At 57.8% G+C, this 17,401-nt stretch overlaps 1 protein-coding gene across 3 annotated transcripts in view; it reads left to right on the top strand.

Moving 5' to 3' along the window:
- Positions 1 to 17,290, top strand: part of KDM6B (lysine (K)-specific demethylase 6B) — a 21,573-nt gene extending 4,283 nt beyond the window's left edge. The window contains exons 2-24 of one of the 3 annotated variants that reach the window (XM_012726494.1): positions 2,553 to 2,669; positions 7,408 to 7,527; positions 7,796 to 7,938; positions 8,026 to 8,167; positions 8,398 to 8,496; positions 8,585 to 8,804; positions 8,909 to 9,001; positions 9,081 to 9,242; positions 9,321 to 9,521; positions 9,609 to 9,956; positions 10,043 to 12,249; positions 12,354 to 12,480; positions 12,609 to 12,714; positions 13,515 to 13,720; positions 13,817 to 13,881; positions 13,964 to 14,035; positions 14,134 to 14,282; positions 14,410 to 14,524; positions 14,616 to 14,803; positions 14,984 to 15,125; positions 15,450 to 15,576; positions 15,669 to 15,839; positions 15,978 to 17,253. In XM_012726494.1, coding sequence (XP_012581948.1) covers positions 8,031 to 8,167; positions 8,398 to 8,496; positions 8,585 to 8,804; positions 8,909 to 9,001; positions 9,081 to 9,242; positions 9,321 to 9,521; positions 9,609 to 9,956; positions 10,043 to 12,249; positions 12,354 to 12,480; positions 12,609 to 12,714; positions 13,515 to 13,720; positions 13,817 to 13,881; positions 13,964 to 14,035; positions 14,134 to 14,282; positions 14,410 to 14,524; positions 14,616 to 14,803; positions 14,984 to 15,125; positions 15,450 to 15,576; positions 15,669 to 15,839; positions 15,978 to 16,001 — 4,959 coding nt within the window. In that variant the 5' untranslated portion in view covers positions 2,553 to 2,669; positions 7,408 to 7,527; positions 7,796 to 7,938; positions 8,026 to 8,030 and the 3' untranslated portion in view covers positions 16,002 to 17,253. Of the gene's footprint in view, positions 1 to 2,552; positions 2,670 to 5,139; positions 5,202 to 7,407; positions 7,528 to 7,795; positions 7,939 to 8,025; positions 8,168 to 8,397; positions 8,497 to 8,584; positions 8,805 to 8,908; positions 9,002 to 9,080; positions 9,243 to 9,320; positions 9,522 to 9,608; positions 9,957 to 10,042; positions 12,250 to 12,353; positions 12,481 to 12,608; positions 12,715 to 13,514; positions 13,721 to 13,816; positions 13,882 to 13,963; positions 14,036 to 14,133; positions 14,283 to 14,409; positions 14,525 to 14,615; positions 14,804 to 14,983; positions 15,126 to 15,449; positions 15,577 to 15,668 lie in introns of those variants that run through there. The other 2 variants (XM_004684636.2, XM_012726493.1) reach the window with 2 other exon arrangements.
- Positions 17,291 to 17,401: the final 111 nt, after the last annotated feature.

Below are 17,401 nucleotides of genomic sequence, written 5' to 3'. Positions count from 1 at the left end.
CCGCCGGGGGACAGACACCCAGCAGGTAACCCCGGCCTGGCTCGCCCTCCCCTCTCGGATTTTCCTTCACACCCTCTGGGATGACCCCTTTCCCCGGTTCCGTCTCCCCGTTTTCCCCTGGCCTTGCCTCTTTTCTTTGGCTCTCCTTGTTCCATCTCCCCCACTTGGGCTTGTCGCCCGCTGGCTGCGCCGCCTTCTCGTGCAGCCTGACTCCCTTCCCTTCGCCCGACAGCCTATGCGCCCTAGGTCTGCCCACGGCACCTTTCGGGGCTCTGTCTCGCAGCTTCTCTGGGCTCTCCTTTCCTTCCGACCTTGTCCCCTGGGGCTCTAAGGAAGGAGGGAGTCCCTGTCCTTTTCTCCCTCCCCCTGTTCTCCGCCTGCCCCCCCCCCACTTTGGCCCCTTTTCTCCTTCTTAGCAGTCTCTAGGGGTGGAGAAAACCGGAATTTGGGGGGCCCTCTGGAGGGGCAGGGGGCTGTGTGTATGCTGTGTGTTGGGTGGGGGTGGGGATGGTTAGAGACCTGGGTCCCTCTCTGTTGTCCCTTTAAATGGCCCTCACATTTCTGGGGACTCATGGGGGGGAGGTGGCAAACTGCCTGCCTGGGGGGGCAGGGCCCTCAGTTCCTCCACACAATCAGGGGTGGTAATGATTTAAAGGGACAGCATCAGTGTGGCCGCTGCCACCCTGAACCCAGCGGGAGGAGGAGTAGGCAAGCCATGTCTGGGAAGGCTTGGCTGGTGAGCAGGGCATTTGAGGCTGAGTCTGTTGCAGGGCCTGCCAGGTCTTGGATGGTGTTGTGGCTGGGAATGTGCAAGGAGGGGTGACAGCTTGCCTAAGGGGTACTCAGCCTGGGCTTTCTCCAGGGCCCCACCTCTGTTCATGACTCCTTCACCAAGAATCCTTGAGCCCAAACTACCTTTTGGCTACCAGGTGGGGTCCACCAGCACCTTTGTAGGTCAGCAGTCTGACCTGGACACATTGGAGCTGGCCTTTCAGCTTCCCCTTTTGTTGTTTGACTATGCACTAGAAAGCCCCAGCTCCTCCCCCAGCTCCCCCTTCCCATCCATATGCACCCCCCCCACACACACACACACATACACACACCCACCCCAGCTGTTGGACAGATGAATTACAGCCTCAGGCTTGGGGCCAGGGCTGTGAGGGATTAAAGCTCTGGGACTGGCCCTTTAAATGGTGGTTGGTCCTTTAAATGTTTGTTGGCCCTTCCCCCACTTTGGTGTCCAGACACCCCTACACACTGTCTGCCCCTCACTTCTCTCTATCTGTCCTAAGACCTACCACTGCCCTCTCTCCAGGCTTCCCAGTGTCTTTTTGGCCCCCCACCCCCACCCTACCACCTGCAACAAGACCACATACACAAATGTTACAGACTACACACACTCACCCTCCCTGCCCCCACATTTCTTAGTGTTTCAGTCGTGGAGAATTCTAACTTCAAGCTCCCTTCTCCAGCAAAAGAAGCTTGCCTGCCTAACTCAAAGCTGACCACTGCTCTGGCTCAGTGAGGGGCCTTGTATGGGTCAGAAATAGCACCTCCCTGGGGGCAGTGTCATCAGCAGCAGAGACAGCTTGCAGCACATTGCATCATGGAGGCTGGGGGCTGGAGGCCTGAGTCTCTGGGGCTGGGGGAAGGATGGAGGCTGGAAGGCTAGGGAATGGAGAGACCAGACTGGAAGTCTAAATGTCTAGACCCTTAGGGCAGGGAACTGTTGGCTAAAGAAGCAGAAAACACAGGTCTCAGAGGAGTGAGTTTGAGGTGAGGGTACACTTAGGTCTGACCCCTTGATGGACATCTGATTACTGGCCATGGACTTAGGTTAAAAGACCTGGCTTTTGTCTCTGAGAGTTAGAAGGGGAGGGAGTGGGCCTCTATCACCTTCTTGAGCCACACTGAGGAAGGAGGTGATGGGGAAACAGGATATAGCCTTGTGGGGTGGGATGGAAAGGAGGCTTGCTGCAGAGGCCACTTCTAGACCCAGGCCCAGAGTCACACTTCTTGCTGGAGAGTGAGGCTCCTCCCAGCAGGGCCCGTTCATCTAGTCTGGCCACCTGTGCTACTCGCGAAGACCTGCCTGCACCCGCCTGGGGGAAGGGGAGGGGGCAGAGTCCAGAGGGTGGGGTTGAACTGGTGTCTTGATAAGGTTAGGGAGGAGACAGCTAAAGGAAGAGGATCTATTTGCCTAGGGTCAGGGTTGAGGCTGAGTTAGGTACAGATATATGGGGCAGCTGGAGCTATTCTGAGACTAGGGACTCTCAGAGGAGGGTCCAGTCAGAAGAGGGATCCTGGATTGGGTGTCCGCTGTGGATTTATGCAAATGCCATAGGGAGCTCTTCTCACCCCTCTGGTCCAGGCTGCTTCCTTAAAGAGGAATGCTGGGGACTGCTCTGGAGATGGCTTTTTCTGGTTGTCATGGAAACAGACTCTCCCAACTCTTCTGACCACCAGAACCAGGTTTCTTAATAAGGGAGATGGGAGCTAGGGAAAATTGTCTAGCCTGGAGACCCCATCTCTGACTTACTTTTTTCTTTTAGGTTCCCCCAGGCACCATGTCTGTTCCATAGTACCACCCACCCCACCCATCGTGGTCTGCTGCACCCCACTGCTGGGGCACTGGTTCCAATGAAACAGGGCACACCAAATTCCATCTGGTAAGTCTTGCTTCTGAGCAAACCCTTCTACTCCTAGTGGATTTTGCAATATATACCTGAAGGAGAGTGGTATGATCTAGATCATGCCCACTCCTCAGAATGGGCCAGTCCAACTCTGAGCATCCCCCCACCATGTGGTGCTTGGATGGTTCCTTCTTCCTAGTTTATGGAGCTCCCCTCTGTCACCTGTGAATGGTTCAGTCCTGTACTACTTCTGGTTGGCTCTACTACCATCAAAAAATCTTCACCCCTTAGTGCTGCAACTTTGTTGTGTGTTGATGAAGCTAGGGTTCGCAAGCTGGATTGTAGAGGTGAGATACCCTGGCAGGGATTTTTCATGAGAGGGGGAGCATTTTGCCCCTCTAAGAGTTGCTGAACAAAGTTATTGGAAATTGATTTAGGGAGACACTGGAGATCATACTCACCTGCTGTTGCCATGGCATTCTTGCCTTATCTTTCTTTTCAGATCTCTGTCTCTCCTCACTACACTAAGACATTGCCCCCCCCTCATCTAACTCATCTGCTTTCCTCCCTCCTTGTGCCAGTTGTCTGCCCAAAGCCTTGCTCCATCCCCAGTTCCTCTGTTGAGATGATACACCTAAGCCAGGGACTTAAGTTTTCTGACTGTGCCTTCTTCTCCACTACTCACTGAGTCTTCTTGCGTGGGACTGTTTTTTTTTTCCCTATGAATCTGTCACTGGTTGGCAAGTTGGTTTACACGTTGGGGTGCCTCAGTGGAATTGTGTTGAGTGAATGTGTTAACTGAATGGCTTCATTGCCAAGAAACCAATGGATTTTGCGATATGTTGCACAGCCGCCTACCCAAACTTTCTCTAGGGAATATAAGACATTTGGGATGGTAAACTGGGGTAGACTTGAGGGGAATGCTGGCCGACCTAGGGAATACCTATGAGAATAAAATCATTTGAGGGGGAGCAGGACAAAGGCTTTACAGAAGACTGGTAAGAATGAGGCCAGCTTTACCACTCTTGCAGAATGACCGTGGGCAAGTTACCTAACCTCCCTGAGCCTTGATTTCCACATCTGTAAAATGGGGAAATGAAAGTACCTCCTTTCTCAGGTTTTGGGGAGGAGTTTAAAAATGTATATAAAGTGCTAACACAGTGCCTGCATGTCTTCACTAAATGCCAGTAGTTACCTTGTGGTAGCTGCAGGGAGTTGTGAGGATAAGCAAGGATGTTGAGGAATAGGACAAAACTTGATCTGAATGCAGGCAGACCCCAAATACTTGACTCAAACGTAAGGTTTCTTTATCCAGCAAGATGCTAGAATTCAGGGGAGCGAAACAAGGAGTAAGTAGGGTCAGCCTGCTGCATTATTTCCCTGACTTTGTTCAGAAACATGAAGGCAAACACAGAAGGGCATGTGCAGAGACACACGTGATCACACAAGTGATGCAGAGGCAGACCCAGACAAAAGACTGAGATAGGAGCCAGGCAGACACACAGACAGAGACAGCCCCGCAGAGTCCTGCAGACAGGCATAATAACAGGAACGCGTCAGACACAGGCACTGGAGGAGACAAGATGAGCAGATATGCAGGTGCACACGGAGACAGACACCAGGACCCACACACAGCTGACCTTGTCAGACTGACTGGTGAACACAGCGGTCCAGTCAGAAGCCGATACAAGGCTCACAGTGACACATAGCGGGCCAGGGCCGGCACTGTCACTCCTCAGTGGGGGGCGGGGAGGGACCAGCAGCGGGGGAAGGCTGGGGAAGGGAATCCCGAGCGGGCGGCCTGCCCGGGTGGCTGAGTCACAGCGAAGCCCCAGCCGGCGGTCCTCCCCGTCGCCTCCCCCTCCCCCAGGTAAGAAGCGAGCCGGTAACCCCTCGCTTCCACCTGGCAGATTGGGGCCAGGCCTGCTACGGCATGCGGTGGGGTTCCGGGACTCGCCCCACCTCCGCGTGCGTGCGGCGTGCTTGCTCACTGCTCGGTAAAACCCCGTCTGCGGGGTCTCGTCTTCGGCAGTCACGTGAATCTGCGTGCGCCCGCCTAGCCTCTTACTCCGCGTCCCCAGAGGCTGGAGCGGCGCACGGAGGGGCATCTCGGGCCTCAGGCCCGGAGAGAGTTAAGTGGTAGTGATTGATGGAGTGGGTCTCTCTCGGGGATCTAGAGGGAGGGGGCCGGTTAAAGTCCCCGAGTCCAGAGCCCGGATGGAGGGGGCGGTGCTGGGCTTAGCCGGGAGTGCCCGGATGGAGAGGGCGTGGCCTCAGCAGAAGAATTAACCCTTTATGAGCCGATGACTCTTTGGATTGTGGGTCGGGCGGGAGAGGCTGGAATGTCGCCTTAGAAGTGTACTGTTCTCCCAGCCTGGCTTCGGCCGTGTAGCATCTACCTCCCGTCTGTCTTCGAGAAGTCTGTGGGTGTCTGTCTTTGTGCTTGTCCGTTGTCCCCTCCCTTTGGTTGGTACGGACACCGGGAGTCGGGGAGGGCTATTCCTGCCCCAAAGCGAGAGTGGAGGTGAGAGTGGATCGCGACCCGGCTGCCGGCGCCTGGGGGAACAGGTGTGAGCGCCGCTTCGGGGCTGCCGGGGGCGGGAGGGGCCGTCTTGGGGGAAGACGGGAGGGGAAATTCCGCGGGACCGGTGGTGAGCGGTGTGTGGGCTGAGTTGTGTCTGCCTCAGACTGTCTGTGTGTGTTCGGGGAGGCGGGGGCTGAGTCAGTGGGAATAAGGGAAGGTTTTCTGGGTGACTCACGCTCCCCCACCCCAAGACTGAATCAGACCCCGAGGGAGGGCATTGTGCGGGAGGCGGATGGGGAGTCAGGCGTCTGGGCCCCGGGGGGGGGGGTGAGGGGGACAAGGATCCAAGGAGGTTGGCGAGAGTGAGTGTGTGTTTAGTGTACAGGAAGTTTTTGTCCTCGAGTGAAGGCTGCTGTATTCCGAGTACCAGCGCGGGGGGTTGTGGATAAAGGTGGAAAGGGGCTGGAGAGACGGGACTCGCTGGTTTAGGGAAAGCTGAGTCAGTTCCCCGTGGGAAAGGGGAAGTGGCAGAGGGGAAGTGTCATCATCGCCGGAGGGGAAGCTGCATTTCCTGGTAACTGGCAGCGCCCTCGGCACTACTTCCCAAGCGGGATCTGCTCCTAAAGTCGGGCCCCTCGGTTCCCGTTTACCCACGTCTGGTCCACGGGCCCGGGGCTTGAGGGGTGGGGACAGGCAGACTACATTTGATCGCGTTAAGCGCTGTACTTGTCCCAGGACTTGGTAACTACAGAAAGGCTGTCAGATGAGGAGAGAGTTCTGACAGAAACACCGCGTGAACCTCATAGAGGGTCCGCAGAGCCCAAGCATCCACAGGGGCTCTGCTGGGAGTGGCACGCCAGGACCTGTGTTCAAGCGCTTCCTTACACACGGACGACCTTGCCCTGCTGAGCGAGGACCGTTTTCACCTGAAACCCGCCAGCCCTTGTGGGCTGGGTGGAAATTTCCCCACCGCGCAGACTTAACGAAGGCAAACTTTCCAGCCGCCCCCAGCCCCGCGTCGCGTGCTCTCCCCCGGCTTCCTGCCCGGCGCTAGCTCCAGCTGGAGCGCAGGCCCCGCCCCGCCGCTTTGTACTCGACACTCGCCTCTCTCAGCTCTTTGTACTCTACACTCTCAATGGACCGATCCTGGGAGCGGAGCCGGCTCCCTACCTGCGGGGACGCCGGGTAGGCAAGGAGGCGGCGCGGGGACCGAGGTCCTGGGCTCAGGAAGGCGAGAGGGAATAGTCGCGGCTAGAGGGAAGGTGCCTAGGGAGGGGAGCGCTGCACCAGTCGTGGGTCGAGCCAGAACCGAAGTGGGGGGGGGGAGGCGCGAAGGAGGAAGTGAAACGGGTTCTGGGTTCTTTAAGGGAGTAGGCGGTGAGAGTGGGACAAGGGTGATGTCACCGCCAGTCGGGCCCCGCCCTCCTCCCGCCGTAGGACCCCCCCCAGTACACTTACACACGCTGCTTCCGCTGCGCAAGTAGCCACGTCACGGGCAACCCCCGAAATCCCCCCTCCCTTGGGGGGCGGGGGCCACGTGGGCCGTGGGGAACCGCGTGGCCCCAGAAGAGAAGGGCATAGAGGATAAGGGAGCCACGCGAGAGGGGCCACTCGGGACCACGGTGCGCGACTCCTCAGAAGTTTTGGGGATTAAGCGGGGGGTTTGAGTTGGGGGAGGGTCTGTTGATATTGAAGACCTTGAGAACCTGGTGGAGGACCTGAAGGAACTGGTAGGAGGCTGGGGGCTTGGCCAAAGTTTGAGCTGGAGTCAGGCCGGGGGATGGAGCGGCGCAGGCGGTTTTGGGTGTTGTAGTAGTCGCGGTAGCTTGTCAGTCCCAAGCAGTTCCAAGGGATAGTAGGAGCGCGGAGGTCGGGCACTGGGAGGTAGTACGCGAGAAAGGGAAGGGAGGGCTTTGTGTGGGTCGTGCGTCCGTCTAGCGACCGTGGTTCTTAGAGGGGGCAGGGGCCACGGCGGGTAGGTGGGCGTCTGGGGCTTTCTAGCCCGGGACCGCGGGCGGTTCTATGGATTCGTGGGACTTGCGGGAAGCGCCATCCCCAGCGTGCGAGTCGTCGCCCCCACCAGCACGGGTCACGGGCCTAAGTGCCAGATCGGAGTTGGGGACCCTAGGTGGGAGTCGCGGGGGTCACATTGGGGTCATCCGGGGCCGAGCCCGTCTGACCGGCTCCGCCGCCCCTCCTCCCCCGACCCGCAGCGGCAGCTTTAACCTCTCTCCTATTGGTCCCCGCCAGGCTGTTACTGAGGCGGAGACAGGGGTGATGATTGGCTTTCTGGGGAGAGAGGACGTCCTGTGATTGGCCGGGTCTCTGGAGTTCGCTGACGCTGTGAGAAGACGCTCCCACGGAGGCCGGGTGAGCGGCGGTGGCGTTGACTCTCGGGCCCCTGGGCTCCGGACTGGAAGCCTGGCAGCGCAGCCACCCCGTTTGAAACGATTAGCTTCCCCGCCCCCAGTCACTCCTCCGGCTTCTAACCACACTACTAGTATCAAGGGGCTTCTTAGGCCCTCAGGCCTCCTTGTGCAGATAGACCTGTGGGTGCCACTGTCGTGCCTTTCCAGCCCCAGGGCCTGACAGTGTGCTAATCAACTAACCTCGCTGCTTTTCCTCCTCTTCTCTCTAGAATTGGCCGTGAAAGGCCCTGGCTGGCCATCTGGGGGCAGTGGGCACTCCTATCAGAACAATTGGAGCAGGACCATCGTCCCAGAGAACTGGGGCAGGGGGCCTTGCCCGATCTCCAGGGCTCCTGGGGCCACTGCTGACCTGGTAAGGGAAAGATGGACTGGTGGGCTGTAGGCATACTAGTAGCTCAGGCTATTCCCCCAGTAAGATGGTAATCTTTTCTTGATTCAGGCTGGATGCATCGGGCAGTGGACCCTCCAGGGGCCCGCGCTGCACGGGAAGCCTTTGCCCTTGGGGGCTTGAGCTGTGCTGGGGCCTGGAGCTCCTGCCCACCCCATCCCCCTCCTCGTAGCGCATGGCTGCCTGGAGGCAGGTGAGAACGTGCTCTTTCCTCTCTATTTTCTTTGTTTCCAGGCACTGCTGTTCCAACTGTTTGACCTCTCAATTTCGGTGTCATTCTCCATGAATTTTTCCCGTTTTGTGGACTTTCTGTTGGTATAGTCTTCAGCTGCTTTTTTCTCTTACTCTCTTTTTCTCCTCCTTGTAGGTAGGGACAGGACTGCTTTATCTTGCTGTATATTAACATACCCTTTCTTTCTGCAGGTGCTCTGCCAGCATTGGGCAGCCCCCGCTCTCTGCCCCCCTACCCCCTTCACATGGCAGTAGCTCTGGACACCCCAACAAACCATATTATGCTCCAGGGTGAGTGAGTATTCAAAGGTGCTAGGGTGCTGGGCACTTAAGAGAATTTCCCCAAGCCTGACCATCCTCAACCCCTTCTACTCTGTAGGACACCCAACCCAAGACCTCTCCATGGGAAGCTGGAATCCCTGCATGGCTGTGTGCAGGCATTGCTCCGGGAGCCGGCCCAGCCAGGGCTGTGGGAGCAACTTGGGCAGCTGTATGAGTCAGAGCATGACAGTGAGGAGGCCATTCGTTGCTACCACAGTGCCCTTCGATATGGAGGAGGCTTGGCTGAACTAGGGCCCCGCATTGGCCGACTACAGCAGGTAGGCGAGGCAGGCTATGGGCTAGGATTGGGCTTCCTGGCTTTGTAGCCTCCTCTCATGTCTGTTTCTGCTTTGTCCCATGTGTATTTACCCCACCTCCCTAGACCCAGCTCTGGAACTTTCATGCCGGCTCTTGCCAGCACCGAGCCAAGGTCTTGCCCCCTCTGGAACAAGTATGGAACCTGCTGCACCTTGAGGTGAGGATGGACTTGGGTAGGCCATGGAAGAGGGCCTGGCCAGATTTGCACCTGTGCCATTCTTCTCTTTTCGTCTCAGCACAAGCGGAATTATGGGGCCAAACGGGGTGGTCCCCCAGTGAAGCGAGCTGCCGAACCCCCAGTGGTACAGCCTGTACCTCCTGCAGCACTCTCAGGTCCCTCAGGGGAGGAGGGCCTCAGTCCTGGAGGCAAGCGCAGAAGAGGCTGCAGCTCTGAGCAGGTATGGTTGTGTGGGCAGACAGTGAGTGGGCAGATCTGGGATACGGAGTGGGATTCTCAACACCCCTTTTTCTTCTAGACTGGACTTCCCCCAGTGCTGCCACTGCCTCCACCACCATTGCCGCCGCCGCCGCCGCCGCCACCGCCACCACCGCCACCACCCCTTCCTGGGCTAGCCACAAGTCCTCCATTTCAGCTGACCAAGCCAGGGCTGTGGAATACCCTGCATGGAGATGCCTGGGGCCCTGAGCGCAAGGGTTCAGTGCCCCCAGAGCGCCAGGTGAGTGGCTCTCTGTTTTCCTTCATTTGTTACCTGCAAGTCCATGTGCCCCCAATTTCTCACCCAGTCCTCATTAATATTTCACAGGATCAACGGCACTCGCTTCCTCCTCACCCGTATCCATACCCAGCTCCGGCCTACACCGCGCACCCACCTGGCCACCGGCTGGTCCCAGCTGCACCCCTAGGCCCAGGCCCCCGCCCCCCAGGAGCAGAGAGCCATGGCTGCCCGCCTGCCACCCGTCCCCCCGGAAGTGACCTTAGAGAGAGCAGAGTTCAGAGGTCGCGGATGGACTCCAGCGTTTCACCAGCAGCAACCACCGCCTGCGTGCCTTACGCCCCTTCCCGGCCCCCTGGCCTCCCCGGCACCACCACCAGCAGCAGTAGCAGCAGCAGCAACACTGGTCTCCGGGGCATGGAGCCAAACCCAGGCATTGTGAGTGATGATCCGGGGTGGAATGGGGGAATCAGTGAGCAGCCAATCTGGTCGACCCTCTGACCACCCCCATCCTACAATTGCAGCCCGGCGCTGACCATTACCAAACTCCCATGCTGGAGGTCTCCTCTCATCAAGGCCGCCTGGGGCCCTCGGCACACAGCAGTCGGAAACCGTTCCTGGCAGCTCCTGCTGCCACTTCCCACCTGTCCCTGCCACCTGGCCCCCCCTCACCTCCTCCACCCCCTTGTCCCCGCCTCTTACGCCCCCCACACCCCCCTGCCTGGCTGAAGGGCCCGGTCTGCCGGGCAACACGAGAGGATGGAGAGATCTTAGAGGAGCTCTTCTATGGGGCTGAGGGACGCCCCCGCCCTCCCCCACCACACCTTCCCCACCGTGAGGGCTTCTTGGGGCCTTCGGCCCCCCGCTTTTCTGTGGGCACTCAGGATTCTCACACCGCTCCCACTCCCCCAACCACCAGCAGCAGCAGCAACAATGGCAGCCACAGCAGTAGCCCGACTGGGGCTGTGTCCTTCCCCGCACCTCCCTATCTGGCCAGAAGTATAGACCCCCTTCCCCGGCCCTCCAGCCCAACACTGAGCCCCCAGGACCCACCTCTTGCACCCCTGACTCTTGCCCTGCCTCCAGCCCCTCCTTCCTCCTGTCACCAAAATACCTCAGGAAGCTTCAGGCGCCCGGAGAGCCCTCGGCCTAGGGTCTCCTTCCCAAAGACCCCCGAGGTGGGGCCAGGGCCATCCCCAGGCCCCCTGAATAAAGCCCCCCAGCCTGTGCCGCCCAGGGGTGGGGAGCTGCCTGCCCGAGGCCCACGACTCTTTGATTTCCCCCCTACCCCGCTGGAGGACCAGTTTGAGGAGCCAGCTGAATTCAAGATCTTACCTGATGGGCTGGCCAACATCATGAAGATGCTGGATGAATCCATTCGTAAGGAGGAGGAACAGCAACAACAGGAGGCAGGCGTGGTACCCCCACCCCCCCTCAAGGAGCCCTTTACGTCTCTGCAGCCTCCATTCCCCACTGACACCGCTCCCAGCACCACTGCTGCCACCACCACCTCTACCACCACCACCACCACCACCACCACCACCACCCAGGAAGAGGAGAAGAAGCCACCACCAGCCCTGCCGCCACCACCGCCTCTAGCCAAGTTCCCTCCACCTCTCCAGCCACAGCCACCACCTCCCCCGTTACCCCCACCAGCCAACCCCACCAGCCTGCTCAAGTCGTTGGCATCTGTGCTGGAGGGACAAAAGTACTGTTACCGGGGGACTGGAGCAGCTGCTTCCACCCGGCCTGGGCCCTTGCCCACCACTCAGTATTCCCCTGGTCCCCCATCAGGTGCTACCGTCCTGCCGCCCACCTCAGCGGCTCCTAGCGCCCAGGGCTCCCCACAGCCCTCCGCTTCCTCTTCATCTCAGTTCTCTACCTCAGGCGGGCCCTGGGCCCGGGAACGCAGGGCAGGCGAAGAACCAGCCCCCGATCCTATGCCCCCCACCCCGCCGCCCCCACCCCTGCCTCTGCCCCCTGCTCGATCTGAGTCTGAGGTGCTAGAAGAGATCAGTCGGGCTTGTGAGACCCTTGTAGAGCGGGTGGGCCGGAGTGCCACAGACACGGTGGACACTGTAGACACAGTGGACACTGCAGACTCGGTGGACAGTGGGACGGAACGATTGCTGCCTCCTGCCCAGGTTAAGGAGGAAACTGGTGGGGTAGTGGCAGCGGCAGGACCAGGCAGCAGTAAGCGGCGACAGAAGGAGCACCAGAAGGAGCATCAGAAGGAGCACCGGCGGCACAGGCGGACCTGTAAAGACAGTGTTGGTCGTAGGCCTCGTGAGGGCAGGGCCAAGGCTAAGGCCAAGGCCCCCAAAGAAAAAAGCCGCCGGGTGCTGGGAAACCTGGACTTGCAGAGCGAGGAAATCCAGGGTCGTGAGAAGGCCCGTCCTGATCTTGGAGGGGCCTCCAAGGCAAAGCCACCAACAGCTCCAGCCCCTCCACCCACTCCTGCACCTTCTGCCCAACCCACACCCCCATTAGCCCCTGTCCCTGGGAAGAAGGCTCGGGAAGAAGCTCCAGGGCCACCGGGAGTCAGTCGGGCTGATATGCTGAAGCTTCGCTCACTTAGTGAAGGGCCCCCCAAGGAGCTAAAGATAAGGCTCATCAAGGTAGAGAGTGGTGACAAGGAGACCTTTATCGCCTCTGAGGTGGAAGAGCGAAGACTGCGAATGGCCGACCTCACCATCAGCCACTGTGCTGCTGACGTTGTCCGTGCCAGCAAGTGAGTGGGGCTGTCACCCATGAGGCTCCAGCCTGGCCCCAGGGGAGGCTCCCTTTCCCTATCACCCTGGTGGTGTCTCTTCTCATTGCATTTTCCTCCCACAGGAACGCCAAGGTGAAAGGGAAGTTTCGAGAGTCATACCTTTCCCCTGCTCAGTCTGTGAAACCGAAGATCAATACTGAGGAGAAGCTGCCCCGAGAAAAGCTCAACCCACCCACACCTAGCATCTATGTATGTGTGCCGTCTGTGCTCAGAACTGCATTTGTGGAAGGGTTTTCAGGCGGTGTGGGGGGCTTTGGAGTGCTCTGGACATGGGACAGGGGTCTGACCATCACCCCTGTCTCCTGGTTGTCCCTCAGCTGGAAAGTAAACGGGATGCTTTCTCGCCGGTGCTGCTGCAGTTCTGTACAGACCCTCGAAATCCAATCACCGTGATCCGGGGCCTGGCAGGCTCCCTGCGGCTTAGTGAGTTTGGGGGCCAGAAAGGTGTGGGGAGGGCTATAAGTATCTGAGACTTTGGGGCCCTCTGAGAGCCCCCACTCTTGAAGACCCAGGACAGTGATTGTAGAGAGCTCTCCTCAGTCACCCACACACATATTTGAAGAGTACTCGACTGATGGGTCAGCTGGCCTCAGGCCTCTTCATCCTGGGCATGAACATCAGTCTGTCCCCAGCAGTGGATGAGTGGGAGGGGGTATATGTCGTGACTTAGTTAGAATTGCTTTTGGTGTTCTTGGTGATTAAACATGAGAGGGATACTGACCATAGATAGCCCCCACATAAAGTTTGGGGCACTTTGCTTTTCAAACCTTTATTGTGCTAAATTTCAGAGAGAGGAAACCATACAGAAATGTTAAGAAGCAGAATTGTATCCATCTACCATCCTTTCCCCCTTCTGGGTTATTTGATGCACATTCTAGGCTTTCACTTAAGTAACTATCATTGGGTCCAGCGATAATTCTAAAGAAATTGCTGTTCATTGAACAGCAGGTGACAGTGCTAGCACATGTGGGCACATGTGGGCACATGCACACCTGCGGACCCTGGCGGAAGGGTCAAGGCTCTGAGCAGCAGTGGGAGAAGGCAAGTTGGTGATGGTGTAGATAGGGACTGTCAGTGCTCACAGCCTGTACTTCTGGACTGAGCTCTGCTTTGCCTGTATCCTCCCTGTCAGAGGCTTGGGGAGTAAGAAGGGACAGGATGAGTTGGGTCCTCAATCCCTGCTGTCTGCCTCTGCCCAACATCTTGCTGGCTCTCCGTTGCAGACTTGGGCCTCTTCTCCACCAAGACACTGGTGGAGGCAAGTGGCGAACACACTGTGGAGGTACGCACCCAGGTGCAACAGCCCTCAGATGAGAACTGGGATCTCACTGGCACCCGACAGATCTGGCCCTGTGAAAGCTCCCGTTCCCATACCACCATCGCCAAGTATGCACAGTACCAGGCTTCATCCTTCCAGGAGTCCCTGCAGGTGAGAGGCAAGCATGGGCAGAGGCAGGGAGGTGGCGGATAGGAGGGTTCCAGGAACATCACTGACCCAGGTCTGCCTACCCCTGTGGCCAAGCAGGAGGAGAAAGAGAGTGAGGATGAGGAGTTGGAGGAGCCTGACAGCACCACAGGAACCCCTCCTAGGTATGCTACAGTTTTTTCCTTTCCCTGCTTCATCTTTCCTTCCTGGTGTTCCTCTACCAACCTGTGTTCTTAACCCTAGCAGCAGTGCACCAGACCCGAAGAACCATCACATCATTAAATTTGGCACTAACATCGATCTGTCTGATGCGAAGCGGTCAGTGGAGCTGAGGCCAGCAGAGCTGGGGTGGGAGTGCTAAGAGGTGGGCGGAGTGGGGGATAGCTTCTCACTTTTGGTGCACCCTATAATCACAGGTGGAAGCCCCAGCTGCAGGAGCTGCTGAAGCTCCCTGCCTTCATGCGGGTAACATCCACAGGCAACATGCTGAGCCATGTAGGCCACACCATCCTGGGCATGAACACAGTGCAGCTGTATATGAAGGTCCCTGGCAGCCGAACACCAGGTGCGTTCATGGGCTGGTGGCTGGGCTGCTGTGGTATTCTTCCCTTAGCCAATGAGGACAAGAGGGGGCTTGTCCCTGAGCACAGGCTCAGGTCTGGCTTGTCATGCCTCTCTGTCTCCCCCTTCAGGCCATCAAGAGAACAACAATTTCTGCTCTGTGAACATCAACATTGGCCCAGGTGACTGTGAGTGGTTTGCAGTTCATGAACACTACTGGGAGACCATCAGCGCCTTCTGTGACAGGTGTGCACCACCCTCCCCTCACCTTCTATATATTCCCCACATCAGGTTTTGGGTCCCCACGTTTCCATTTGACCCTGTGGCCACCCCACAGGCACGGCGTGGACTACCTGACAGGTTCCTGGTGGCCAATACTGGATGACCTCTATGCTTCCAATATCCCTGTGTATCGCTTCGTGCAGCGCCCTGGAGACCTTGTGTGGATTAACGCCGGGACTGTGCACTGGGTGCAGGCCACGGGCTGGTGCAACAACATTGCCTGGAACGTGGGGCCCCTCACCGGTGAGAGGGTGGGACTAGGTAGTAGGCCCTGCATAGCCACTCAACAGTGAGGGGGTAGGGCTTCTGGGAAATCAGTCCATTGGGGAGGTGAACTTGTGGGGGGCAGCCAGCTGTGAGAGAAAGGGTGGTGCACAAATAGCTTGGGGCTACTTAAGAAATGATGATCCTTCTGGCCTGCAGCCTATCAGTACCAGCTGGCCCTGGAACGATATGAGTGGAACGAGGTGAAAAACGTCAAATCCATTGTGCCCATGATTCATGTGTCCTGGAATGTGGCTCGAACCGTGAAGATCAGCGACCCAGATTTGTTCAAGATGATCAAGTGAGGACCCTTTTTGGGAGGGAGCCCAGTTCCACCAGACCTAGGTCTTCCTGGTTCTTTTTCTTCCTGTCTGATGCTGCTCCATTCTCCACCTATCTCTTCACCCTTTTACCATGTTCCCTGAGGTGGTGTGATGGGTGACTTACAAGGACCCTGCTTTGGGAAGCTTTATTTTTTGGTGAGATTTCAACTGTGACAGATGCTTATCAGGGGATGTGACCTGGGCCTGAAGGGGGAGTCTCAGTTAAGTAAGGGCTGTGCTCTACCCTCCCCTCCCCCTCTTGCTGGCAGCCCTGTCTTACCAACACCTCACCCTGCACTCAGGTTCTGCCTCTTACAATCCATGAAGCATTGCCAGGTACAGCGGGAGAGCCTGGTTCGTGCTGGGAAGAAAATTGCCTACCAGGGTCGGGTCAAAGATGAGCCTGCCTACTACTGCAATGAGTGCGACGTGAGTGGACCCACTCTTGCTCTTCCCTTCCTGAAGGGAGGACCACGGTGGCCCTCCCAAGCTCCATGACTGTGCCCTTCTTGCTGTCTCAGGTGGAAGTGTTCAACATCTTGTTCGTGACGAGTGAGAATGGCAGTCGCAACACTTACCTGGTGCACTGCGAGGCCTGCGCCCGGCGCCGAAGCGCGGGCCTCCAGGGCGTGGTGGTGCTGGAGCAGTACCGCACCGAGGAGCTGGCGCAGGCCTATGACGCCTTCACGCTGGTGAGAGCTGTTGGGAGGATAAGGGCACCCCCGGACCGGGGTGGGGGTGGGGCAGGAGCCCGAGAGCCAAGCTGTGGGGCGGTTCCACCGGTGCCTGCCTCGGAGTCCGCTCTGCCCATTTTATTTTCTCTCCTTCAGGCCCCCGCCAGCGCGTCTCGATGAGGCCGGATGCCCCGCCCGCCTGCCCGCCTGCAGGGCGCCGCGGGGCCACCAGCACACAGCCTGGGCTGGACCTAGGTCCCGCCTTTGGCCGGGAAGGGGTTCGGGCCCAGCCCTACCACCCCATTGGCAGCTCCCCTCACTTAATTTATTAAGAAAAAAAAATTTTTTTTTAAACAAATACGAGGAAAAAAGGAAAAAAAATGGGAGACGGGGGAGGGGGCTGGCAGCCCCTCGCCCACCAGCGCCTCCCCTCACCGACTTTGGCCTTTCTAGCAACAGACACAAGGACCAGGCTCCGGCGGCGGCGGGGGTCACATACGGGTTCCCTCACGCCTGCCAGCCGCCAGGCCGCCCGGCGCAGACGCAGGCGGCTCGTGTTGTACATAGACGTTACGGCAGCCGAGGTTTTTAATGAGATTCTTTCTATGGGCTTTACCCCTCCCCCAGAACCTCCTTTTTTTACTTCCAGATGCTAGCTGTGACCCCTGTACATGTCTCTGTTATCCACTTGGTTATGATTTGTATTTTCTGGGTTTTTTGTTTTTTTTTTTTTTTTTTGGTTTTTAATTTATAACAGTCCCACTCACCTCTATTTATTCATTTTTGGGAAAACCCGACCTCCCGCACCCCCAAGTCATTCTGCCCGCCCCCTCCAGGGACTGCCCACCCCAGGGCTCTCCCTGCGCCCCAGTGTGTACGGCCCGGCCCGTCCGTCTCAGCCCGTCAGCCCGCCTGCGGCTACAGCCGGGTTCTCATGGTGCTCAAACCCGCTCCCCTCCCCGACGTCCTGCACTTTCTCGGACCAGTCCCCCACTCCCGACCCGACCCCAACCCCACCTGAGGGTGAGCGACTCCTGTACTGTAGGGGAAGAAGTGGGAACTGAAATGGTATTTTGTAAAAAAATAAATAAATAAAATTTTAAAAATTTAAAAGTTTTAAAGAAAGAACTATGAGGAAAAAAAGAACCCCGTCCTTCCCAGTCCCGGCCAATTTAAAAAACACGGACCTTCCCCTCGTCCCTCTTTTCTTTTTAAGCGTGAAACAGTCCAGGGCCAGGCTTCACTGGGGCAGGGACACCCCGGGATGAGTTTCTCTGGGGCTTTATTTTGGTTTTGTCGGTTTTTTCTCCATGCTGGGGCTGCGGAAGGGTGGGGGGGTTTACAGTCCCGCCCCCTCGCACTGCACTGTCTCTCTGCCCCAGGGGCAGAGGGGTCTTCCCAATCCTACCCCTATTTTCGGTGATTTTTGTGTGAGAATATTAATATTAAAAATAAAATCAGAAAAAAAAAACACAACCATGTTTTGATAACGTGCTGGTGATAGCATGGAGAGTTCTGGGAGGAGGGCCCCAAGATTGATGGGGAGGGACTGCGCCGACCCTGGCGAGGGTGAGCCCCTC

The sequence above is a fragment of the Condylura cristata genome, unplaced genomic scaffold (genome assembly GCF_000260355.1).
Source record: "Condylura cristata isolate star-nosed mole 26May11 unplaced genomic scaffold, ConCri1.0 scaffold00017, whole genome shotgun sequence".
Classification (NCBI taxonomy): domain Eukaryota; kingdom Metazoa; phylum Chordata; class Mammalia; order Eulipotyphla; family Talpidae; genus Condylura; species Condylura cristata.
This window is presented reverse-complemented; position numbering and strand designations above follow the sequence as displayed.